At 39.6% G+C, this 23,437-nt stretch overlaps 1 protein-coding gene across 7 annotated transcripts in view; it reads right to left on the bottom strand.

Annotated features, from left to right (window-relative positions):
• Positions 1–9,220: 9,220 nt before the first annotated feature.
• LOC100566418 (snaclec coagulation factor IX-binding protein subunit A) overlaps positions 9,221–23,437 on the bottom strand; it is a 35,070-nt gene continuing 20,853 nt past the window's right edge. For all 7 annotated transcript variants that reach the window (XM_062975616.1, XM_062975614.1, XM_016992250.2 and 4 more), the window contains 4 exons: positions 19,466–19,698; positions 15,189–15,326; positions 13,453–13,594; positions 9,221–9,662 (listed from right to left, as the gene is read on the bottom strand). In XM_062975616.1, coding sequence (XP_062831686.1) covers positions 9,580–9,662; positions 13,453–13,594; positions 15,189–15,326; positions 19,466–19,698 — 596 coding nt within the window. In that variant the 3' untranslated portion in view covers positions 9,221–9,579. The remainder of the gene's footprint in view (positions 9,663–13,452; positions 13,595–15,188; positions 15,327–19,465; positions 19,699–23,437) is intronic.

A 23,437-nucleotide genomic window follows, 5' to 3' on the forward strand; every position in this document is an offset into this window, starting at 1 on the left:
AGGTTTCAGGCAGCCAAAACTATCATGAATGAGTGACAGGATAATACTTAATTTTGGCTATGGTAACACAAAGAGCTTTCACCACATTTGCCACGCATGGAAAACAGCTGGATTTATGGTCTAGAAATGGAAACCTGGGCCTTTGGCCACAGAATAATTGTCTGGGAAGCTAGATGGAGTTTAGCTAACAATAAATGTCTAAGTCAACTAAACCCATTGGATTAAATTATACACATACTAGCTGTGCCCGGCCACGCGTTGCTGTGGCAAAGTATGGTGGTATGGGAAATAAAGTATTGAGGAATTGGTGGTAGTTAAAGTAAAGGGTAAATGTTTCCCCCTGACATTAAGTCCATTATAAATGGGTTATATAGCTGTGTGGAAGGGCCTTGAGTCTACACTGCCATATAATCCAGTTAAAATAAGATAATCTGTATCTTATAGGCAGTGTGGAAGAGGCCTAAGTGAGGCCTAACTCTGCCTGTCCCCTGGGCTGAGTGGGTTGCTAGGAGACCAAGTGGCCGGAGCTTAGCCTTCTAACTGGCAGCAATGGGATAAAAACAATTATTCCTCTCCCTCTAATTAGGACTTTATTTTTCTTTTCTTTTTGTTGTATGAACGTAGAGGCATGGATGAGGGGTTGTGCTGCCAAGTTTAGTGTTTCTGGGATGTGTAGTTTTGTTGTTTTGTCCTAGGCCAAAATTTCATTACCCTTTTATATATATAGATTTTAAATTGGCTACATAAAAGTTATTGCAGGTTTCAAGATTTGCGGTTTGATTTTACCAAAGAGCAATACAGAGTGGGAATGGAATTGTGTTTACACAGGGACCTGCCATATTTCGTTGAAATAAAAGAGGAAACAATAGCATCATATGGGGATGTGGTAGGTGTGGACTGCATTGGGTGACACCACCAGAAGGTGTGAAACCAAAATGACTGTCTCACCCGGAGAGGCTTCTTCCCTGGTCCTTTACCTGCTCCAGGTGGCAAGAGTGGGAGCAGGAGTTTCCCACTTCTCTTCCTTCCCTCCCCTCCCCTTATTCCGGTAGTAGCCCTTCAAAGTTGTGCTACCTAATCTGCATTGATTTGAGAGCAACAAAAGTGTGATCCTCAACAGATATATGCGTGCTCTAATGCTAAAATACCTCGAAACAGGACCATGGCCACAAAACGGGTTCTACTGCATTTCCAGCCATGTTTGTGCCATATTTTATAACCCTATTTAATTATTACATTAAATTAAATAGGGTTAATAATTAAAATAGGGTTATAAAATGTGGCACAAACATGGCTTGACATGTAATTATAGGAGCCGTGGTGGTGCAATGGGTTAAACTCTTGTGCTGGCTGGACTGCTGGCCTGAAGGTTAGATTGCTGACCTGAAGGTTGTGGTTCAAATCCACGAGATGGAATGAGCTCCCATCTGTCAGCTCTAGCTTGTGGGGACATGGGAGAAGCCTCTCAGCAGGATGGTAACATATCTGCGTGTCCCCTGGGCAACATCTTTGTAGACTGCCAATTCTCTCACACCAGAAGCAACTTGCAGTATGTTCTCAAGTCACTTTTGTCATGATTAAAAAAATTATTCCATGCTAGACCCGACCCTCCAAACCTTCCACACACAGTTAAAGACCTGGTTTTTCTGACATGCCTTCAATCATGTTTAGACTCTCTAATAATACATATGAGGACCTTTAGATTCTTTAGATTTGCACTTTACAATTCTGATATCGAATACTGCTGTTTTATCTACAGCAATTGCTGTATTTTATTGTTTTTACCAGAGGGTACTATGAACTTATGATGCTGTGTTTGACAGTTTATTGTCTATGTTTTGTTTTGCACTTGTTGTATTTTTTATGTCACACCTTGAGTGTTCTGTGAGCCACCCTGAGTCCCTCTGGGAGATGGTGGCGGGATATAAATAAAGTGATTCTTCTCCTTCTCCTTCTCCTTCTCCTTCTCCTTCTCCTTCTCCTTCTCCTTCTCCTTCTCCTTCTCCTTCTCCTTCTCCTTCTCCTTCTCCTTCTTCCCTAGCTAGATGTCATGCAACTATGACTGTGAACTCTCATAGTGTAATAATAAGTACAATCTGGGTATCCCTTATCCAAAATGCATGGTACCAGATACCTGCACACAATGAGATATCTTAGGCCCCAAGTCTAAACATACAATACATGTATATATACCTTATACGCATCGTCTATTATATATACCTTATACACATCATCTATTATTATTTTTTAATAATAATGACAATGTTATGCATGAAACAAATAATTCAAAATCAGAATTCAAAAGTGTCACTATCTCAGCAGGCTATAGGGACAATTTTGTTTTAAATAATTGTTATTAGATTTTGAAAATAACAATAAAATCCACCTTAGTGGGTTAGGAAAGTATGGAGGGGAAGAAAGGGTGGGGGGTAGGGAGGGGGGTGGTAGAAAGTGAGGGGAAAGGGGGTAATAAGGGTCGGGGGGGTCGTGGTCCTTGTCGATTCTTGACCTCCATTCTTCTCTATAAAGTTGTTATAACTATTTCTTTATTTATGTTGTTGGTATCATTCATTTTTTTGTGTCGACAGTTGACACTTCTCCTTCGTGTTAAGGGCTTTATAACAATATTCTAACTTTTTCTTTCTTCATCCAGTCCTTTACCGGTGTCCAATCTATCCTTTTTTTGGGGCTTATTTTGTGTTGTTGATAGCAAGAACGTTAGGTAGTCCATATTCATTATATCCCATATTCTTTTTATCCATTCTTCCACTTTTGATATTAATTTCTGTTTCCATAATCTTGCAAGAACTAATCTGGCAGCTGTTGTTAAGTGTGTAAAGATTTTGTCTTTATTCTTTCCCCATTGGTTATTCATCATGCCCAATAGAAATGAATTCTGGGAGTAGTGGTATTTTTATCTTTAAGATTTTTTGACATTTATCATGGATTTCCCTCCAGTACGGTTTACCTTCTCACAAGACCACCACATGTGTAGGTATGATCCTTCACCTCTTCCACATTTCCAGAATTTAATCTTCTTGCCTTTGGTCAATTTTGATATTTTTTTTGGGGTCAGGTGCCACCGATAGAACATTTTCCACAAATTTTCTTTCAATTCATAGGCATATGTGTAATTTAATCCCCCCCTCCGATAAAAGTTCCCATTCCTCTAATAGTATAGTTCTTCCTAGATCTCTTGCCCAATTTGTCATGCACTCCTTTATTTGTTCCTTCTCAGTGCTCCATTCCAATAGAAATTTATATATTCTTGCAATTTTCCTCTTTCCCTTGTTTAATATTACATCCCATGGTGTTACCTTATCCTCAAATCCCTGAATCTTATCTTTATTGAGACTTTCTTTTAATTGATAATACTGGAGCCAGGTTAGATTACCATATTTTAATTTTACTTCTTCCTGTGATTTTAATTTTATTTCCCTTCCTTCTTTTTCTAGTATATCTCTATACGTAGGCCATGTGTTCCAACCCAGTTCTCTTCTCTGGCTATAAGGACAATTTTGGACTTTGCAGTACTGTATTTTGAATTTTGGAATTCTGGATAAGGGATGCTCAACCTTTTTATATTATTTCAAAATTAGGGCTTTTAGTTCTGCCAAAGCATTGTTTGTCTACAATAAGACATGAAATAGGAAGAGAGAAAAAGGGGGGGGGGGGGGGGAGGAAGATACTAGCACATATAAGACTAACTACTTTATATTTTAGCATGTACTCTTGTGGTTATCAGTCTACTTCCTGGCGAAATGAGGTTTCACATGTTTTAAAGCATAATTATAATTATATAGAAGGAGGATAGAATGTAAAAAGCTACAGAAAGATGCAAATGTTTTGCTTTAATCTCACACCAATATCTTTAATGTAATAATCTTCAATGTTACTTTATCAATATATCTGAGGAAGTGAATAAAGTCTACATAAACTCATGCCACAATATAAATCCACTAGTCTTAAAGGTGCTGCTAGGTTCTTTTACTTTTTATGATGCTGAGGTTGAATTTAAAGTAAGGACCGCAGTTATGGAGGGTTGTATCTGGCAAGCGTTATGCTAAATCAGGTTTTCTGCAATTGAAAGCACTCTCACCAAGGTTGAAAGCAGTAACGGGCTTATTTGTAATCCAGCCAGAAAGGACACATGTAAAGTTAGTGCCAAAAATGCACACATAATACAGAGACTTTATACCAGTGGGTCCCAAACTTATTTGGCCTACCGCCCCCTTTCCAGAAAAAATATTACTCAGTGCCCCCTGGAAAGGGGGTGTGGCTTAGAGGGGTGGGCGTGGCTCCTGCTCAAGAGGCCTCAAGATGCAGGGCTGGGAGGGGGAGGTGGGCGGGGCCACAAATGGGCGGCCAGGATGGGATGGGCAGAGTTACGAGCTCTGAGGCAGGGCTGAGCTTCTATCCCTGTCCTGTGGGGCCTGCCAGGAAACAGGGGGCGGGTCTAGAGGAGAGGGTGGGGCCTCTTTCCGAGAGGGGCTGAACCTCTATACCCCGACCCCATGTTCTAACAAGTGCCTCAGGGGAGGTATACAGAGGCTCAGCCCTGTCTCGTGCTCTTGAGAAGAGGCCCCACCCCTAGCCTGCCCTTTAGTCCTAAAAGGCCTCTCAGGAGAGGTATAGAGGCTCAGCCCTGTCTCGGGCTCTTGGAAGGAGGCCCCGCCCCCTTCCCTAGCTCCGCCCTCTGTGTCCCAACAAACACCTCAGGAAAGTTATAGATTCTCAGCCCTGTCTCAGGCTCTTGGGAAGAAGCCACGCCCACTCCTATAGCTCCGCCCCATGTCCTAACAGGCGCCTCAGGTGCTCAGCCCTGTCTCCGGCACTTGGGAAGAGGCCCTGCCCCTCCCGTGGCCCCACCCCCAAATGCACCTGTGGCCATCACTGCCCCCCTGGATCGCTGCAGTGCCCACCAGGGGGCGGTAGCACCCACTTTGGGAATCACTACTTTATACACGTGACAGCTATTCAAACTTCCCTCTCTACCCACTCCTATTCCTGTTTGATCAAAAGGAAGGCTGGTTTGGATCTCCGCCCCCCCCCCCCCATTACCTGCTGTCTCGATGGTATTACCACCTCCAGGATTGGAGATGAAGGGGATTGGCCCAGGAAGGGCGGTGGTGAGCCCCGGAAAGTCTCAGTCTACTTTGGGAAATTTGTTTGTTTTGATTGTCTTTATGTTGGGTGATGAGGGAGTTTCCTGAGAAGGGCAAGGGTGAGGTGCCTTGAGACAAAAGGTGTTAACTCTCTTCAATCAAGCCTTGGATGCCAAAGGGATCCAGTATGTGTATGCACTTTGAGTTCCTGTTTCCATGGTCAGCTCAATGGAAGTGATCAGCTGGGCAAGTACCAGCAGGTGGTTATCAGATCTTGCAAAGGAAAATCCCCTGTTGTCCAGTATATATACACAATTATCTTGATTGTCACCTTTGTCTTGGGTCTTGCTTATCCTAGATGTCTCAGGAAATTCCTCAGCAGGGTCAACAAGGGGCTTTGTGAGGGAATCATACAATTAATACATTTCATAAAAAAGATTATAGGGAGGGATAAGATACAGTCAAAGGAGACCATATTAGTTATATTTTATTGAAAAGGTTAAAAACATTGTTTTTATTTTTTGGCTAGTGTGCATGTGCACAGATATGGGTAGGTATATAGATATTGGCATATAGGGGATGAGACCGGATAGGGAATAAAAGTACAGTAGAATCTCACTTATCCAACATAAACGGGCCAGCAGAACATTGGATAAGTGAATATGTTGGATAATAAGGAGGGATTAAGGAAAAGCATATTAAACATCAAATTAGGTTATGATTTTACAAATTAAGCACAAAACATCATGTTATACAACAAATTTGACAGAAAAAGTAGTTCAATACACAGTAATGCTATGTAGTAATTACTGTATTTACGAATTTAGCACCAAAATATCACAATATATTGAGAACATTGACTACAAAAATGCGTTGGATAATCCAGAATGTTGGATAAGCGAGTGTTGGATAAGTGAGACTCTACTGTATACAAAAATGGATGCACTGAAGGAGGAAAGGATACATTTTATCAAAAGGGGTACAATTGGGTTTGCTGTGCAAGAGCTCTACTGCTGAAGACTCAGTTCGTATGTCCACTGATACAAATCAGCACATCTCTACGGGCCTTTAATAAAAATATATTTAAATGAAAAGTGGGCTTTTAGAGATATTGGCTACAGCTGGCTCGTCGTGAGGTTGTGGAGGTCTCACGGAACAGGACAAAGGAAAAAAATAATTTCTTTTTGTTTTAATGTCCTTGGTGAACTATAATGGTCCCTGTTGTAAGTATTAATTGTTTTATATGATGTGTTAAATTGGGTTATTTTTAAATTAGTATATGATGTTTTAGTTGTATATGCATTTGTGTTTTGAGTCCGACCTATGGGAGAAAAGCGGGATAGAAATGAATAAATAAGACTCTAGCAGAAACCAGTACAGGTGATTGGCACATTGGGTGCCGTGAAAAAAGATCTCAGCTGGCATTTGGAAACAATAGACATTGACAAAATTATGATCTGCCAACTGCAAAAGGCCACCTTACTGGGATCTGCGCGCATCATCCGAAAATACATTACACAGTCCTAGACACTTGGGAAGTGTACGACTTGTGATTTTGTGATACGAAATCCAGCATACCTATCTTGTTTGCTGTGCCATACAATGTCATTGTGTCAATAATAATAATAATAATAATAATAATAATAATAATAATAATAATAATATAAATCTTTGGTGCGGGGTGTGCTCTGTTCAACAACACTGCAACAAGCTAACATGACTATTTCTTTGAAAATTACAACAAAGAATATGTATATTTAAAATAGTAGCTCCATGTGGCACTCAATATTAGGAATGGAAATAATATATGTCATTATTTCATTCCTTGCTAAAATATGGGTTTCTTAATGCTCAGGATATCTGGTCAGGAAAAGCAGCACAGAGCTAGGAATTTTGCAGATTTCATCTGGAATTCACACCTTCGGAAGTGTTTCAAGAAATTATTTCTGAACATTTTTTTATGAAAACCATGTATTTTGCATATTTCTTTCATATAAAGCAACCAATATATCCAGAAACCTATGTGCTTTTTTGGTGCAATAATGATGTATAAGAATCAAGTCCTTCTTTTTCTGGAGAATGGAAATTTCTTGTATTGTACATCTGTACTTTTCAACACTCTTATGACTCTTGCTGATAGCCTTATAAGACAGGGGGACAATCACTTCACTGATGGATTTCACCTCAAAAATATTGAAGGTCTACACATTTTTCCCTGCCTTGATGGGAAACGAAAAAAAGAATACTGTGGATTCTGAAATTGGTTTGAAGCTTCTATGGTTAATGTAATCACCTTCCTGGCCTCAAACTTGTTGCTGTCATATCAATCTAATAATCCACACAGTGAAATTGGTCTCTGCCAGACTGGTTTCAAACCAGCCTAAATAGTCAGTGTAGATATGTCCCTCATCACTTGAAAGGCAGATCAAGGAATAAAAAATAGACATGTACTGGATCTGGTTATATTCCTTTAGGAGAGGAAAACAGGATGATGATGATGATGATGATAATCCAAGTCTTTGGTATTAAGTTGTACATGAGACTAATTTCTCTAGTTTCTTTCTGCTCAGAGGGAAAGTCCATTTTATTCATATCACTATCCATTCATTGGCAGCACTGGAAAAAGACAACACTTGAAATGAAACAAAAAATCTAGCAGGTTGATGCTAAACAATGAGGATTGGAGGTCATATAACATTAACTAGTTAGCATGCAAGCTTTTTGTTTGCCTGTAACCTGCTAAATTTTGGTTTCATTTCAAATGCTGCTTTTTTCGATGCTACCAATGACTGGATAAGTATATGTTACCAGTGAATGGATAAAGTCATTTTCAAATTACTTATAATTCTCTTGGATTAGTGTTTTATGACATGTCTCTACAACTCAGGACCTTAGCCAAGGATTAGCCAAGAGGCTGCGGTGGTGCAATGGATCAAACTCTTGTGTTGGCTGAACTGCTGATCTGAAGGTTGGCAGTTCGAATTTGTGCGGAGTGAGCTCCTGTCTGTTAGCCCTAGCGTCCCATGCGGGGACAAGAGAGAAGTCTCACAGCACGATAAAATAATAATAATAATAATAATAATAATAATAATAATAATAATAATAATAATAGCTTTATTTGTATTCCACCCTATATCCCCAAGGGGACTCAGGATAGATAACACATCTGGGTAACACACACGATGGTAACACATCTGGGTGTCCCCTGGGCAACATCTTTGTAGAGAGCCGATTCTCTCACACCAGAAGCGACTTGCAATATGCTCTCAATTTGCTTCTGACATGATAAAAAAGGACTTTAACCATAATTTCAGTCACTGGGGAACTTGTCCGAGTGACTCCCGTGAATTGATAAATATTCAAATAGGCTGTGTGAATGTCTTTCTTCTTAGGGGATTGCAGCAATTGTGTGGGACTGCAACAATGTGTAGGTATATATTGTGAATATATTGCTATATGCCACTGGTAGGCACAAAAAACTATAATAATTCTTGAGCACTATTATTTCTTTCATGTTTCAGTGTTGGCCGGTTTCAAAAACCGAGCGGTTGTTGATTACGAGCTTACTCCAATGGGATTTTCTCTGTGCGATCGATCTATCAGGACAAATGGGAACTGAACAAAGAGATGGTTCTGCTCTTGCATCACTCCAATTACTTTCCTTTCAGATGCTGGTCAGGACAATTTCCTAGCAGATTGTCTCTGCACAGCTAGACAGATCTGCGTTATGTTGAACATTTGAGCCTGTGAGACATAAATTGTAATTAAGGGCTGGAAAGGAAAGTTGTCTGTTTACAGAATAAACATTGATGTACAATGCATAGCAATTTAACATACATAACCATAATAACAAGTTTGCGCTCTGCAATGTTATTGACAAATTATGGTAGCAACGTTACTGCATAGAATGATATACCTATGATTTTTTTCTGTATTGCATTCCCTTTTATTGTTGTGTGACTTTTAGTTGAACTGATGTTAAACTACAGCAATATATTTCTTTTCTTTTATGCACCCAACCTCAATGTAAGAACATTCAATTAACTTTCCATGGATTTATCTGACACAAGTAAGGAGAGCCTCCAGTATTTAAAATATATGACTTGGCCACTAAATGGTAAAAATAAGTAATGCTTTAATGACTGATTTGTAATTATTTTTAAACGAAAGGTTTCTTGTCAATATTCTTTAAATCCCTGTGGGGTATAAGTAGCATATAATCTTGTTAAGCACTCAAATCAAGCCCCACTTTGTTTAAGTAATACCATTTCTGTTGTATTCTAAATGATGCCCTGTGTCAATATCCAATTCTCATTAGTAAATGATGCTCTGGCTTTTTTAATGAAAGAAAGTAAGAAAATGAATACAAGGGCCTAGAAAAGAAAGCAATTATTTGTGAATTATCTATCTATATCCCACGAACAACACAGTTGTTATGTAGGAGAAATGGGTAGCATTGTCTTTCCACTGTAGATTAGGGTGGTGTCAGATTGGGTTTGTAGCTGCAGATGAAGGGTAATTTCTTTTTGCAGTCCGAGCCATCCCAGTTACCCTGGCCTAGAAGGAAAACAAATACATGTGAGCAAAAAATAAATTCTAAGAATGCTTCACATCTGAGAGTTTTTCAGCATCTTAAAATACTAGATTTATTGTGAGATAAAAGCTTGTGCCACCAAAATGAGTCTCTCAATGCATTTGTGATTGTGTTGTACACTTAGAGATAAGGACATGCATTTCTTTTCTGCAGTTGCATGAGCTTGGCTTCTTTCACCCAGCCTTTTCTGCTTCTCAACCCCCTTCTATGCTGCCCTATATCCCAGGATCCAATTCCAGATGATTTTCTTATTCCAGATTTTTAAAATTGTGTCAGAAGCGACTTGAGAACATACTGAGACCCCTCCTATAGAAATATTGCTTTTCTGCACTTTATTTTGCCCTGGTATTGGAAACAACTTGACTTCCTACCCTACCCCAAACTCTCCTAGATAACTCTTTGACACTTTGTCCAGGCACTTTATTAAAAAGTCTTATAACTATATACTTTTGCATTTTTTGACTTGACCGCCCCCCTTTTTATCCAATAGTGGTGATGTTTGTTTTATCATTTTACCATTTTATTTTGTTATTATTGTGTTATATTGTATTACCGTGTTTTAATCTGTTTTATTTTAGGGTTGCTGTATGTTTTCCGGGCTGTATGGCCATGTTCCAGAAGCATTCTCTCCTGACATTTTGCCCACATCTATGGCAGGCATACTCAGAGGTTTTGAGGTATGTTTTATTTTATTTGATCTGTTTTATTGATAGTGTTTATTTATGTTTTAACTCTGTTCATATTTTGTTTTTGAGCTTGGCCCCATGTTAGCCACCCCGAGTCCTTTCGGGGAGATGGAGGCAGGACAGAAAAATAAAGTTGTTGTTGTTGTTGTTGTTATTATTATTATTATTATTATTATTTAATTTATATACCGCTCTACTCCCCCTTATTCTGGTGTGAGACAATTGTTCGTCTACAGAGACATTGCCCAGGGGATGCCTGGATGTGTTGCCATCCTGCTGGGAGACTTGTCTCATGTCGCCACAAGCTAGAGCTGACAGAAAGGAGCTCACCCCTTCGCAGATTCAAACTGCCAACCTTCAGGTCAGCAACCCAACCTTCAGGACAGCAGTCCAGCCAGCACAATGGTTTAACCCATTGCGCCACCACGCCAGATTATATGGCAGTGGAGACTCATATCATCCAGTTTAAAGCAGATAATCCGGGATCAGATCCTGGGCTATAGAGCAGTGTAGATCCAGCCTCAGAAGATACAGTTTACCTCCATTTCTAAACATGGTTTCTGTTTCCTCATCCCATCCCAGACAAATGCTACATATCTGAAACTAAAAGTCAAGCATGTCACACATTTATACAATTCAATTATTTAAAAAATATTGAGAGAATGAGTACAAATGATACAAAAGAAAGGTGACGTTTCCATTATTGTTTTTAAAAATATAGCCCAGCCAGTCAGTGCTAGGATACTATGTTCAGCCTCCTTGTCTATGAAAAATAGAAACAATTGTCTCGGTTTTGCACCTAAGGCCACATCTACACTGCTATATTATCCAGTTTCTGAATCCAGGTTACCTTATTTGAACTGGATTATATGGCAGTGTAAACTCATATAACTCAGTTCAGGGCAGTTTATCTGAATTAAAAAACTGATTATATGGCAGCGTAGATCCATCCTAAGAGGAGGGGGTTGTCCATATAGGTTCAGCTCTAAAACTATGTATTTTCTTAGAGTGAATTTTATTGGTGGTGCCAACCAGAGTTACTCCAACACATAAGTAAATCTCTTGTAGTTGGGACTAACAATTGAATCCATGTACATGTTCCATTGTCTCTGTGTGTCCTGAATCACAGGGGCACAGTCTTTCGGAGTATGGGGTCTTCTGGTAACGGCCTTCGAACACGGTAGATGGAAAAGCAAGACAATGTACCAGATTGAAGCCCTCCAATGTCTGGAAACCTCCAGCATGGTTAGATATTTCAAAGCGGGGGGGGGGGGGGGGGGCACAAAGCCTACAGAATCTATTGATGATAAAGGATGGGACGCTGGCTAAGTCTGATTGGTGCTCAATGTCTGTTATTCGTTGGCTTGGTCATATCCCATACTGGTTAGCAATCCTGGAGAGAAACCCAGGGATGAAATGTTGGCTGCTATTGCCTTTTCCCATCTGGACACTATAGAATACTTTCACCTCTCTATTCCCAAACTACTGTCATATAATCCAGATGATCAATGAAGAACTGGGTTATATGAGTCAACACTGCCATATAATCCAGTTCAAAGCAGATAATCTGGATTTTATATGGCAGTGTAGAAGGGGGCTGACTCTATGAACTTTGACCATTCTCAGACTGTTTACACTCATCTTTATTCTTTAATGCCGACTCTTAAACTGGCTACTCCTCTAGAATTTCTCCATGATGAATTTGTGTGCTGTGTCTGGAGGATCTAAAACAAATTGAGGCCCCATCTACACTGCCATATAAAATCCAGATGATCTGCTTTGAACTGGATTATATGGCAGTACAGACTCATATAAAAAAGGTAAAGGTTTCCCCTGATGTTAAGTCTAGTTGTGACCGATTCTGGGGGTTGGTGCTCATCAACATTTCTAAGACGAAGAGCTGGTGTTGTCCGTAGACACCTCCAGGTCATGTGGCCGGCATGACTGCATGGAGCGCCCTTACCTTCCCGCCGGAGCGGTACCTATTGATCTACTCACATTTGCATGTTTTCGAACTGCTAGGTTGGCAGGAGCTGGGGCTAACAGCGGGTGCTCATTCCGCTCCCGGGATTTGAACCTGGGACCCTTTGGTCCACAAGTTCAGCAGCTCAGCGCTTTAACACACTGAGCCACCAGAGGCCCCCTACAGACTCATATAGTCCAGTTTAAAGTAGATAATGTGGACCATCTGCTTTGATAACCTGGATTTTCTGGCAGTGTAGATCTGTTCTCAATGTATAGGGATCACGCCAATCAAGCCCTTTAAAATTCATAGCATTGTAGCTGGTAGAAGCAAAGTTTTGCATTAGGGTTTTGATCAAGATTTTACATCAGCATCAAAGCAATTTGAGGATTTTTCCTTAGACTAAAAAAAATATAGTGATGAAAGGGAAGCCAAAATCGCTTTGATAAACCTTGCATAATTTCTCAGGGCACTGATGCCAGCAAAATATCTGCAGTGGTATTCAGGGTGAATGTAGTCATTCGTCTTAAAAATCGGGCTTCTAAGGAAGCTGAAGCAATTTGGAATGCAATTATCACAACATTTCTTAGAAGTTTCCTCACGTCCATTGTTCCAGTCCTCTGGCGATACAGCCAAGAGCAGCAATTTCTTGCAATTGTTTCCCATATATACCAGTGCAAGGGAAGATACGTCGAATGATACTTTGCCCAATTAGGCATGCTGCTATGGCGTATATGCCTGTGTTTTAAAGTCTTGTGGAATGTGAAATAAAATGAAACATTGCACGAATCGGCTCTAAACTTTCTGTCTCTCTGCCATTTTACAGTTCAACTTCAGAAGTGAGATTAGACTGACAATACTCTAAAATTGATATTTACACTCTGCCATGTTTTAAATGTATCACAACAAACAGTTAAGGATCACTTTAACCAAACCATTCATTATTTGGAAAGTTCCTGAGGCCTACAATAACTTTTACTAGCCATGACTTCACATTTTGTTGTTGTTGTTGATGATGATAGTGAACCTATTTTTTAAGGTCGGTTGCAAATTAATCAAATGTTTGTTTCGAAGACGAGATTATATTTATGGACCGCACTGTACCTCCTATATTGATATTTAACTTCAAGCAAATGCGAATATTCAGAATGCTGTTAATTGTTTCCCCGACCACATGAAGAAGTGAGCTCAGCGGGCGTTGAATGAAATTTGCCAGAGAGCCATCCGTCCATTTTAGAGAAGATCCCTGCAGAAAAATAAAAGAAGAATGTAAGAAACACCAGCGTACAGCTGGTCAACTGTTCAGACATTTCCATATTGCAAAGGATCAAACATTAAATGAGCAAAGGGAAATTTCACAGCAGTGTGCACAGAAGCCTACTGTCTACAGTTGGGTTTCTGTCCTTTAGAGTGGCATGAATAATATGTGGCGCATAATTTATTAGAAAAATGAGATTGTCTGCAAACAGATTGAGGGTCTCTGGAATATGTTACTCGGCACTGTTCTGCAGGCATATTTCATTCCAAGGCTCTAAACAGAGCCTTTTAATTAGATATAGGCTAAAGCTTTATTCTATTACTAAGTGTGCCAGACAGCTTCTCCTTCAAATATTAATGACATCAACCATGCTCCCCCCGCCCCAATGAGCCCCAACTTTTGTGGCTGAAAAAATGAATCACTAACACGAGAGAACAAAGCAGGAGGGTTGGTTTGTACATTCACCCAGCCAGAAATGCATTATGCATGATGGAGGAGTGGACACATACACTCCCTGTGCAAGGGAATGTGTAATATTGACATCATCCAACTAAAGCTGAAGGCATACTGGCCCAGTTTACATAGCAAAAGCTCTTTTTAAGTGGAAAAGGCATTGCCCATGAAACAGAGGGCACTTACATCCACAATATTTGTTTTGAACTGGATTATCTGAGTCCACACTGCCATGTATTCCAGTTCAAAGCAAACAATGTGGAATTTTATTCAGCTGTGTGGAAGGGGCCAGACAGTGCTGCTGTTGGAAATTAGTCAGTATCTGGGCTGAAATAAAGGTTCCCTGTGGCCCTGTCTATGCTGCCGTATTAAATCCAGATTATCTGCTTTGAACGGGATTCTATGGTAGTGTAGACTGCCTGATATCCCAGGATCTGATCCCAGATTATCTGCTTTGAGCTGGATTATATGAGTCCCCACTGTCATATAATTCAATTCAAAGCAGATCATCTGGATTTTATATGGCAGTGTAGAAGCGGTCTCGTATAACCCAGTTCAAAGCAAATAATGCGGATTATCTGCTTTGACAAGCCGCGGTGGTGCAGTGGGTTAAACCCTTGTGCTGACTGAACTGCTGACCTGAAGGTTGGGTTGCTGACCTGAAGGTTGCCGGTTTGAATCTGCGAGATGGGACGAGCTCCCATCTGTCAGCTCTAGCTTGCGGGGACATGAGAGAAGCCTCGCAGCTAACACATCCGGGCATCCGCTAGGCAACGTCTCTGTAGACAGCCAATCCTCTCACACCAGAAGCGACTTGCAGTATGTTCTCAAGTCACTTCTGACACAATTTTTAAAAATCTGGATTGTATGATAGTGTAGATCCAGCCTGAGTTTGCAATAGGGATACTTGTGGGATGAAATTTTGGCCTTCTCAATCTCTGGAAAGTATATAAGAGAAACACACACACTACTACTCAAAGGTAAATCCAATGAGTTCAGGGAGTTAATTCTTGCTAGCCATATGTTTGTTAAATGGTGTCATCATTTCTCAATTGGTAGTGAAACATCCCACTTCCCCCATTGAAAATGGAGCTCACAAGCACCAGTCTGTCTGTAGTAATAGACTCACTCTTCGTTGGCTTCCTCCTGTCCAGAACTGAGCTGTTCTTTGTCCGTAATAAGTAGCCAGGTTTACAAGGAAAGCATTGTGTTCTGCACTTGAGATACTGGTCAGATGTCCCCCTTTGGCTTGATTTTGGCAGGTCCACTGGAAAGAAAAAGAAAGTGGAAATGACAAGACAAACAAAGAAGATAGTAAAGAAATGGAATGATTTGGTGTGTCTGTTTATCTGTCTCTCTGTGTATGGCTGGGTGTAAAAAAAGTGTGCAAATAATGCAGAAGGTGATGTACACATCACTGAAATTTAGGTGTCATTATTTTTCATAAATCTCATATCATTCACATTCATCCACCCCCCCCCCCCAAAAAGATTTTTTTTCCATCTGTAATACTTTGCAAGGATTTTTTTTTTCTTCAGAAAAAGCTTTCTGGGATACTTTGGGCCACCCAGTGGCCCAGGCTCTAGTCTTATGCTTTAGGACCAAATGAAATCAAACAGATTCATTAGCTGCTCTGAAAATTTTGGTATAACAGGCAGAGGAATTTGTATAGAGTTGTGCTCAGCTGTGAGGAAAAAATAAGTGATTCGAGGAAAAACATTTTTCCAAATGTGTAGTCAATGGAGCTGGTGAAATGCTGCTTCAGAAAATACTGCCATTGTAGCTCAGGCACTATATCAATGATGGGCAACCTTTTGTGCTTAGTGTGTCAAAATTCACCAAAAAAAACCTAGCATGACTTGGGTGGTGTGTCACTTCGAGAAAAAAACCATAATTTCACAATATATATAGTTTAAATAAAAAAATATATATAATTGTAATTTATAACTGTATTTAATAAATCAAAAACTATTTACTACCATTATTTCCATGTACAACAATCTATGGTACCTCTTGCAGTTTCCACGCTGATTTCTCTCTATTGTAGTTTCAATGTAGTCATGAATAATGAATAATATAATAATAATATAATAGTAATAATATTATAATATACTACAATAATAGAATTTTATATATATATATATATGTATATATATGTAATATATAATATAATAGTAGATATATATATATATATATATATATATATATATATATATATATATTATATATATATATTATATATATATATACATGTAATATATAATATTTATAATATATAATATATATAAATGTAATGTGCATAATTCCCATGGAGTAAACAACAAAACCACTGGACCAAATCACACCAAATTTGGTCACAAAAGACATTAGTCATCCAATCAATCTGCATGCGGCAGTGTTTCAGCAAAAATGGATAGGCGTGTTAGTTCTGACAGGTGTGTCATAGGTTGGCCATCACTGCACTATATAGTAGTCTTATGCATTTGTATGGAATCACTATTCTTTTCTGTTTGTCCCATTCGTATGGCCCTGTTTCTGTCTGCTGGTTCCGAAAACAGGCACCTATCTGAATGAGCTTTTCTGTCCAAGGTCCGAAAAAACCAAGATGTTCAGTCCATTTGTTGCAAAGCGCCAGGGCTTACATACGAGTGTTTCACACTTCTGGCGCCCAGCGCTCGGTGCTCAACTGTAGGCCTTGCAGCAACGACCTACATCCGAGTGGGCCGAGTACCTGGCTGTAGGTCCTGCCAAAGCCTACGAGTGCTGAGTAAGAGGCGCTCAGCCCTTGGCACGCAGAAACCCAGCCCACCAAACAGCTACCATTTCCACCTTTTTCATTTCACTGATATTTCCATTCTGGAGGTGGATGTACTATTTCGTGCATTCTAAATGAACGAAACGATATGAAAGTATGAAATAAACGGATGAGACGGTAACTGGGCCGATGACTACTATATAACAGAAATAGAGTGGGCCTCTTAGTTTCTAAAGCCTGTTATTTTATTGAGCACAGAATTGTCAAATGAGAGAACCTTGGAGCTGTGAATCAGAGGAATACAAACTATCTTGCAAGGACAATTTAACAGACATAGGGCATTATCATGCCGAGTATAGTCTCAGCCTTATTTCATGATGCCATTGCTTTCCTGGCATTGTTGCATTACAGCATAGTTAAAAATGTGGCTTTTAACACGTGAAATCATCCATTAATAACAACCTTTCCCACAGTAGCCACTTTTTGTGCAGATGTCTTATAACCCTTTCTTCCACAAATGATTAATTAGTGGTTATGAGGCAGGTGTTGCCAGGTTGTTCCTCCCTTAATGATTCCCAAGTAAATCCTTGGCAGAGAAACTCCAGCCCATTTATTATTTTATTTATTTTATTTCCCTCATTTCTATCCCGCCCTTCTCACCCGAAGGGACTTTCTAGTGCTCACGCAGGAAATATGACTTTTCCTAGATGTTTAAACCCCTCTTAACCTTCTTGGTTGGTCTCCCACACATGTTATAACATTATAATATAATAGAATTATTCCGTGGTAATTGGCTTCATTGAGAAACAACATTATAAGAAAGGCAAAACTAGTACCATCAGAAATATGGCAGCCTCTCTGCACGAGAAAGGAACAAAAGAAATGGTGTGACCACTTTATTTTCTTATCTTATTTCTCTACTCAAACAAATCTTCCAGGAAGAGATCTCAGCACTCACTGAGAGTTTAGGAGTGCACAGTTGTATTACCATGACGTCATCATAGTATTATCTTGCTATTATGGCTGTTTTGTTGTTTTTTAAAAAAAATAAAATAGATGAAGCAAGAAGGGAGGACCAAGACACATGAAACAGTAATGATGCCATTAATGCAGATGAAAAAATTGCAAATGGCACTGTAATGCTATAAAGTTAGACTGTGGCAAGGGTGTGATAGAGAGCTATCTTCATGACTCAGACTTGAGTAGACTTCAAACAGAACAACGCCATATAATGGTGTAGTGTGAAAAAGATCTCGGTGTGGCATTCTTATACAGTACTTCCTTCAAGTCTCTTTAAAATGCTAGTATATCTAGACTCAGAGGTAAATGTATTACAAAGCTGAGGCCCTTTCATGGTACAGTAGAGTCTCGCTTATCCAACATAAACAGGCCAGCAGAGCGTTGCATAAGCAAAATGTTGGATAATAAGGAGGGATTAAGGAAAAGCCTATTAAATGTCAAATTATGTTATGGTTTTACAAATTATGCGCCAAAACATCATGTTTTACAACAAATCGACAGAAAAAGCAGTTTAATACATAGTAACGTTAGGTAGTAATTACTGTACAGTAGAGTCTCACTTATCCAACACTCGCTTATCCAACGTTCTGGATTATCCAACGCATTTTTGCAGTCAATGTTTTCAATATATCATGATATTTTGGTGCTAAATTCGTAAGTACAGTAATTACTACATAACATTACTGCATATTGAACTAATTTTTCTGTCAAATTTGTTGTATAACATAATGTTTTGCTGCTTAATTTGTAAAATCATAACCTAATTTGATGTTTAATAGGCTTCTCCTTAATCTCTCCTTATTATCCAACATATTCGCTTATCCAACATTCTGCCGGCCCGTTTATGTTGGATAAGTGAGACTCTACTGTATTTATGAAAACATCACAATGTATTGAGAACATTGACTACAAAAACACTGACTACTAAAAGGCAGACTGTGTTGGATAATACAAAACGTTGGATAAGCAAAGGTTGGATAAGCGAGACTCTACTGTATATTCCATTTTAACTGCCATGGCAACATCCCATGGAATCCTGGGATCCGCTTTGTAGGGATCGGCATTAGAGCTCTAGTACTTCAACAAACTATAAAAAAAACTACTTAGCTGCTTGTGATTTCTTTATTTCATCACTTTAAAACTTATTTATTATGCCATGCTTTTGACATGAAATACATAAATAATAAACTATAAGCCTCAGAATTCCATAGGGTGTCGGGCTGTGGCGCAGGCTGGTTAGCAGCCAGCTGCAACAAATCACTCTGACCAAGAGGTCATGAGTTTGAGGCCAGCCCGTTCCTACATTTGTCTCGTCTCTGTTCTATGTTATGGCATTGAATGTTTGCCTCATATGTGCAATGTGATCTGCCCTGAGTTCCCTTGGGGTGAGAAGGAATATAAATACTGCAAATAAATAAATAAATAAATAAATGGCATGTAGCACTTTAATTGTATAGTATAATGGGCCCAAAGATAAATGATTTGTTGCAATTCTGTTCTGTTTATGATTGTTTTTTTTGTTTTTTGCTGGATCCAGGAGGATTCTTTTGGCATTTTTACACAGAAAGAAAGTCTAGGTAAGGAAGAAAGGGGTGAAGAGAGAGGCTTAAGAAAATGTTTCTCATCAATACCTCAGCTTGCTCCCATGTCATCTGATTTGGAACAAAGATGTAGCACTGGCCCATGTAACTTATCCAGCCATCACGGCAACCACCTTGGCAAAAGTATTCTGGCCCTATCAGGGAGGAGCCGGGTAAAACTGGGGCCTTGATATTCACGGGAGGAGTAGGGGGATTATTCCCACCAAAAATGTTTCCCAACAAGAACCGGCGGTCACGATCCTTGGTTTCCGGAAGCTCATTGCCTAAAAACAAATGAACAGAATAATGAAGTTCCAGTGGAATAAATCCAAAATCAAATATTCATACATCCTTTGTAGAAAATACAAGCATTCTGTATAGAAAGGGAATGTAATTAAAAGATGATCACTATGCGTCGGAGAGAATAGTCGCTCCACAAACCCTCTCCCTAGATCAATGGTTCTCAACCTGTGGGTCGCCAGATGATTTGGCCTTCAACTTTCAGAAATCCCAGCCAGTTTACCAGCTGTTGGAATTTCTGGGAATTGAAGGCCAAAAACATCTGGGGACCCACAGGTTGAGAACCACTGCCCTAGATGATCTACGCAATTGTTATGCAGCCTTGTACTCTATCCCATGCCTTCGTCCCATGGTTACAGCTTTGCACTTATCCCATTCCTTGTCCGATTGTTTACAGCCTGGCCACGTTTACAGTAGCTTACCGCCATTGGTTGATGAGCCCTGTTTTAATTGTAGGTTGTTGTTTTATATGCCTATATATTTTACTCAATTTTATTTTAAACTATATTTATGTTCTGTTTTTAGGCACCTTGTGCCATGTGTGGGCTGTACTTCAATTAAGGAGAAGTGCAGTTAAAATATTTTAAACAGACAACAGCGTAAACATGGAGAGACAAAGAGCAAAGGAAGTATGGGTACAGCCTTTCCATTTGTAGTATGACAAGATGATTCTTAAATCAGTATCATATAGTCATGCTTCAACAAATTCTGTGAGGGAATGGTGGGCAGTCCTTGCAGATTAGGCTGGATCAACACTGCTTTATAATCCAGATTATCGAAGTAGATAATCCAGATTATCTGCTTTGAACTGGATTATATGAGTCTACACTACCATATAATCCAGTTCAGAACAGAAAATCTGGATTTTATATGGGATCTTAGAGATAAAGGTTCCATATAAAAGGCCAGCCCGTGTCGGGTTGAGCACCCGACAATTAAAAATAAAATATAGCCCCTGCTCATTGCTGACCTAAGCAACCTGAAAGATAGTTGCATCTATCAAGTAGGAAATTTAGGTACCACTTATATGTGGGGAGGCTAATTTACAACAGCTGGAGAAGGTTCAAATTGCCTCTGCGTCTGTCTCTATCTCTGTTCTATGTTATATGGCATTGAATGTTTGCCTTATATGTGTACAATGTGATCCGCCCTGAGTCCCCTTCGGGGTGAGAAGGGCGGAATATAAATTCTGTAAATAAATACTTAAATAAACTTCCAAAATGGCTCAAGGCCAGAACAAACCAGATATTGCTTTAAAAGAAAGATTAGCGAATTTAAACAACCACTTCCTGATGTGGGGATTTTTTTTCAACAGGATTGCAGGATGTGGAGAAGGGAGTGGGTTCATACTTCTCTCTTTTTAATGTTTTAAGTTAAGCTTTAAAATAGTTTGTTACCAACAGAAGGAACAGAGACAAGACAGAGTAGTTACAACAGGCAGGGCACAAATGTATGGCAACTGAGAAAGAGAAAGATAGTGTTCCATAAATTCCTATGAGACTGTGGTTGGCACTTAGATCCAGTATTTCTGTATTTCAACCACAAAAATGGGGAGCCGCAGTGGCACAGAGTGTTAAACCCTTGTGCCGGCTGGACTGCTGACCTGAAGGTTGGGTTGCTAATCCAGAAGTTGCCAGTTCGAATTTGTGAGACAGGGTGAGCTCCTATCTGTCAGCTCTAGCTTGTGGGGACATGAGAGAAGCCTTCCAGCAGGATAGTAACACATCTGGGTGTCCCCTGGGCAACGTCTCTGTAGACGGCCAATTCTCTCACACCAGAAGTGACTTGCAGTATGTTCTCCAGTCGCTTCCGACACAATATTTAAAAAACCACAAAAATACAATGAAAATTGTAAACTATACCAATGTGACTATTGTAGAAGTAAGTGTTCAGAAGTAAGAAGGAGTGTCTCTGAAGGTTACACACCAAACATCACATCTTAAATTATGGAGATCTTTCTATCTGGCTCCACATTCTAAATGTGCAGCAGTGCACACAAAGTGATGACATAGTCATCCTTCAATTGTTTATTAATTATAACAACCCAATTATCATGGTATCTGTGATGTACTGCCTCATAATTATACTAATTATACAAAGGCATGGATGTGTGGGTCCCTCCTTCCCTAGATTCATAACAGAGATCTAAAGAAGAGAATTCCAATTATATTGCGGTGAATCAGAAATTCTCTTAGAAGCTGCTGACATGCGGCTAATGCATGGCCTAGCTCAGTAACTCATTATAACAACCTATAAAAATAAAATATATAAATTCTTATGCCCAGCTACCTTTTCTGTATGAGTCAATTTGTTCTTAAGATGCTTCCACACAGCCATTTCAACCGGATTAGAGAGTGGAACCGTCTGAAAACTGGGACGGTGGCTGAATGAGGATCACTGGTTGACTTCAGCAGAATTTATGGCTTATTCCAGAATTTTCTGAGAGTTTTTTTTTAATATACTGTTTCCATCCGGATGCACATTGCAGCACACATTGGGTGTGTATGTTTTGTGAACATCCCAACCTCGAGCTGGCTTCAAACTGAACTTTAGTGTCTGTGTAGAAGGTCCCTTAGTAGCTATTCCAGGGGGGGAAAAACACTTGGGTCGCAGATCTTGGCATGTTCAGAATATGCAGACTCACATGATTGAATAAACATTGCCAAGTCTCTGGCAATGAATGAGAATTGGCCCTTTGCCCTCACAAAAAATGTGCTTGCGGGGAACAATTCAATCTCATTCGCACCCCAAAAGACGAACATATATCCAAAATTGCATTGAAGCATGCTAGCCTGAAAATAGTTGTGATAGTAGTTGTGTTTACCTTAGAGATTTTGCAGATGAAGTCAATGATTTCTAAAACACACATCTCTCTAGGCCCTTCCACACAGCCATATAACCCAGAATATCAAGGCAGAAAATCCCACAATATCTGCTTTGAATCAGGTTATCTGAGTCCACACTGCCATATATCCCAGTTCACAGCAGATAATATGGGGTTTTATTCAGCTGTGCGGAAGGGGCCTCTCTCTCTTTCTCTTTGGGCTTTTTTGGATAGGAAGCTAATCAACCATTGCACAAAAAAGTGTGTTCTAGACCTTTATACTCACTGAATAATTGGTTGAGCAGTTGTGGGACCCAGCATAATTATACTGATTTATTTTCAAAGAGCAATAAAAATGTATAAGATTTTGGTTGTCCTTTTCCTTTTCCAGTCAGGCTGATTCTATACAGGCATTTAATCTGGATCAGAATGTGGATGATAGAGTTTTGGTTGGCTCCAAAGTGCCTACGGAGCCACCACATGAACTGGCTGTAAGCTGCAAAGCAGTCCATACAGATCAACTTGATCTCTATAGTCCACATTCTTATCCAGAGTCATTGGCTCAATCAAAATCCAAGCTGTTTTTCTTTATTTCTTTTTTCTTACCTTCTGGCAGAGAAAAACAGCTGGTCCATGAGGTCACGAAGAGTTGGAAACAACTTAACAAATAAACAACAAACACAGATGGGACCTCTGTCCATCCAGTCTGCAATCCCAGGTACCTTTTATGAGATACAGATCAGCATGTCTTCCTGGAAAAGTGGTGAATATCTTCCTTTTTCTCAGGAGGCCCTTCTACGCTGCCACATATTCCAGATTATCAAAGCAGATAATCTACATTATCTGCTTTGTACTAGATTATATGAGTCTACACTGCCATATAATCCAGTACAAAGCAG

This window comes from Anolis carolinensis, chromosome 3 (assembly GCF_035594765.1).
Source record: "Anolis carolinensis isolate JA03-04 chromosome 3, rAnoCar3.1.pri, whole genome shotgun sequence".
NCBI lineage: Eukaryota > Metazoa > Chordata > Lepidosauria > Squamata > Dactyloidae > Anolis > Anolis carolinensis.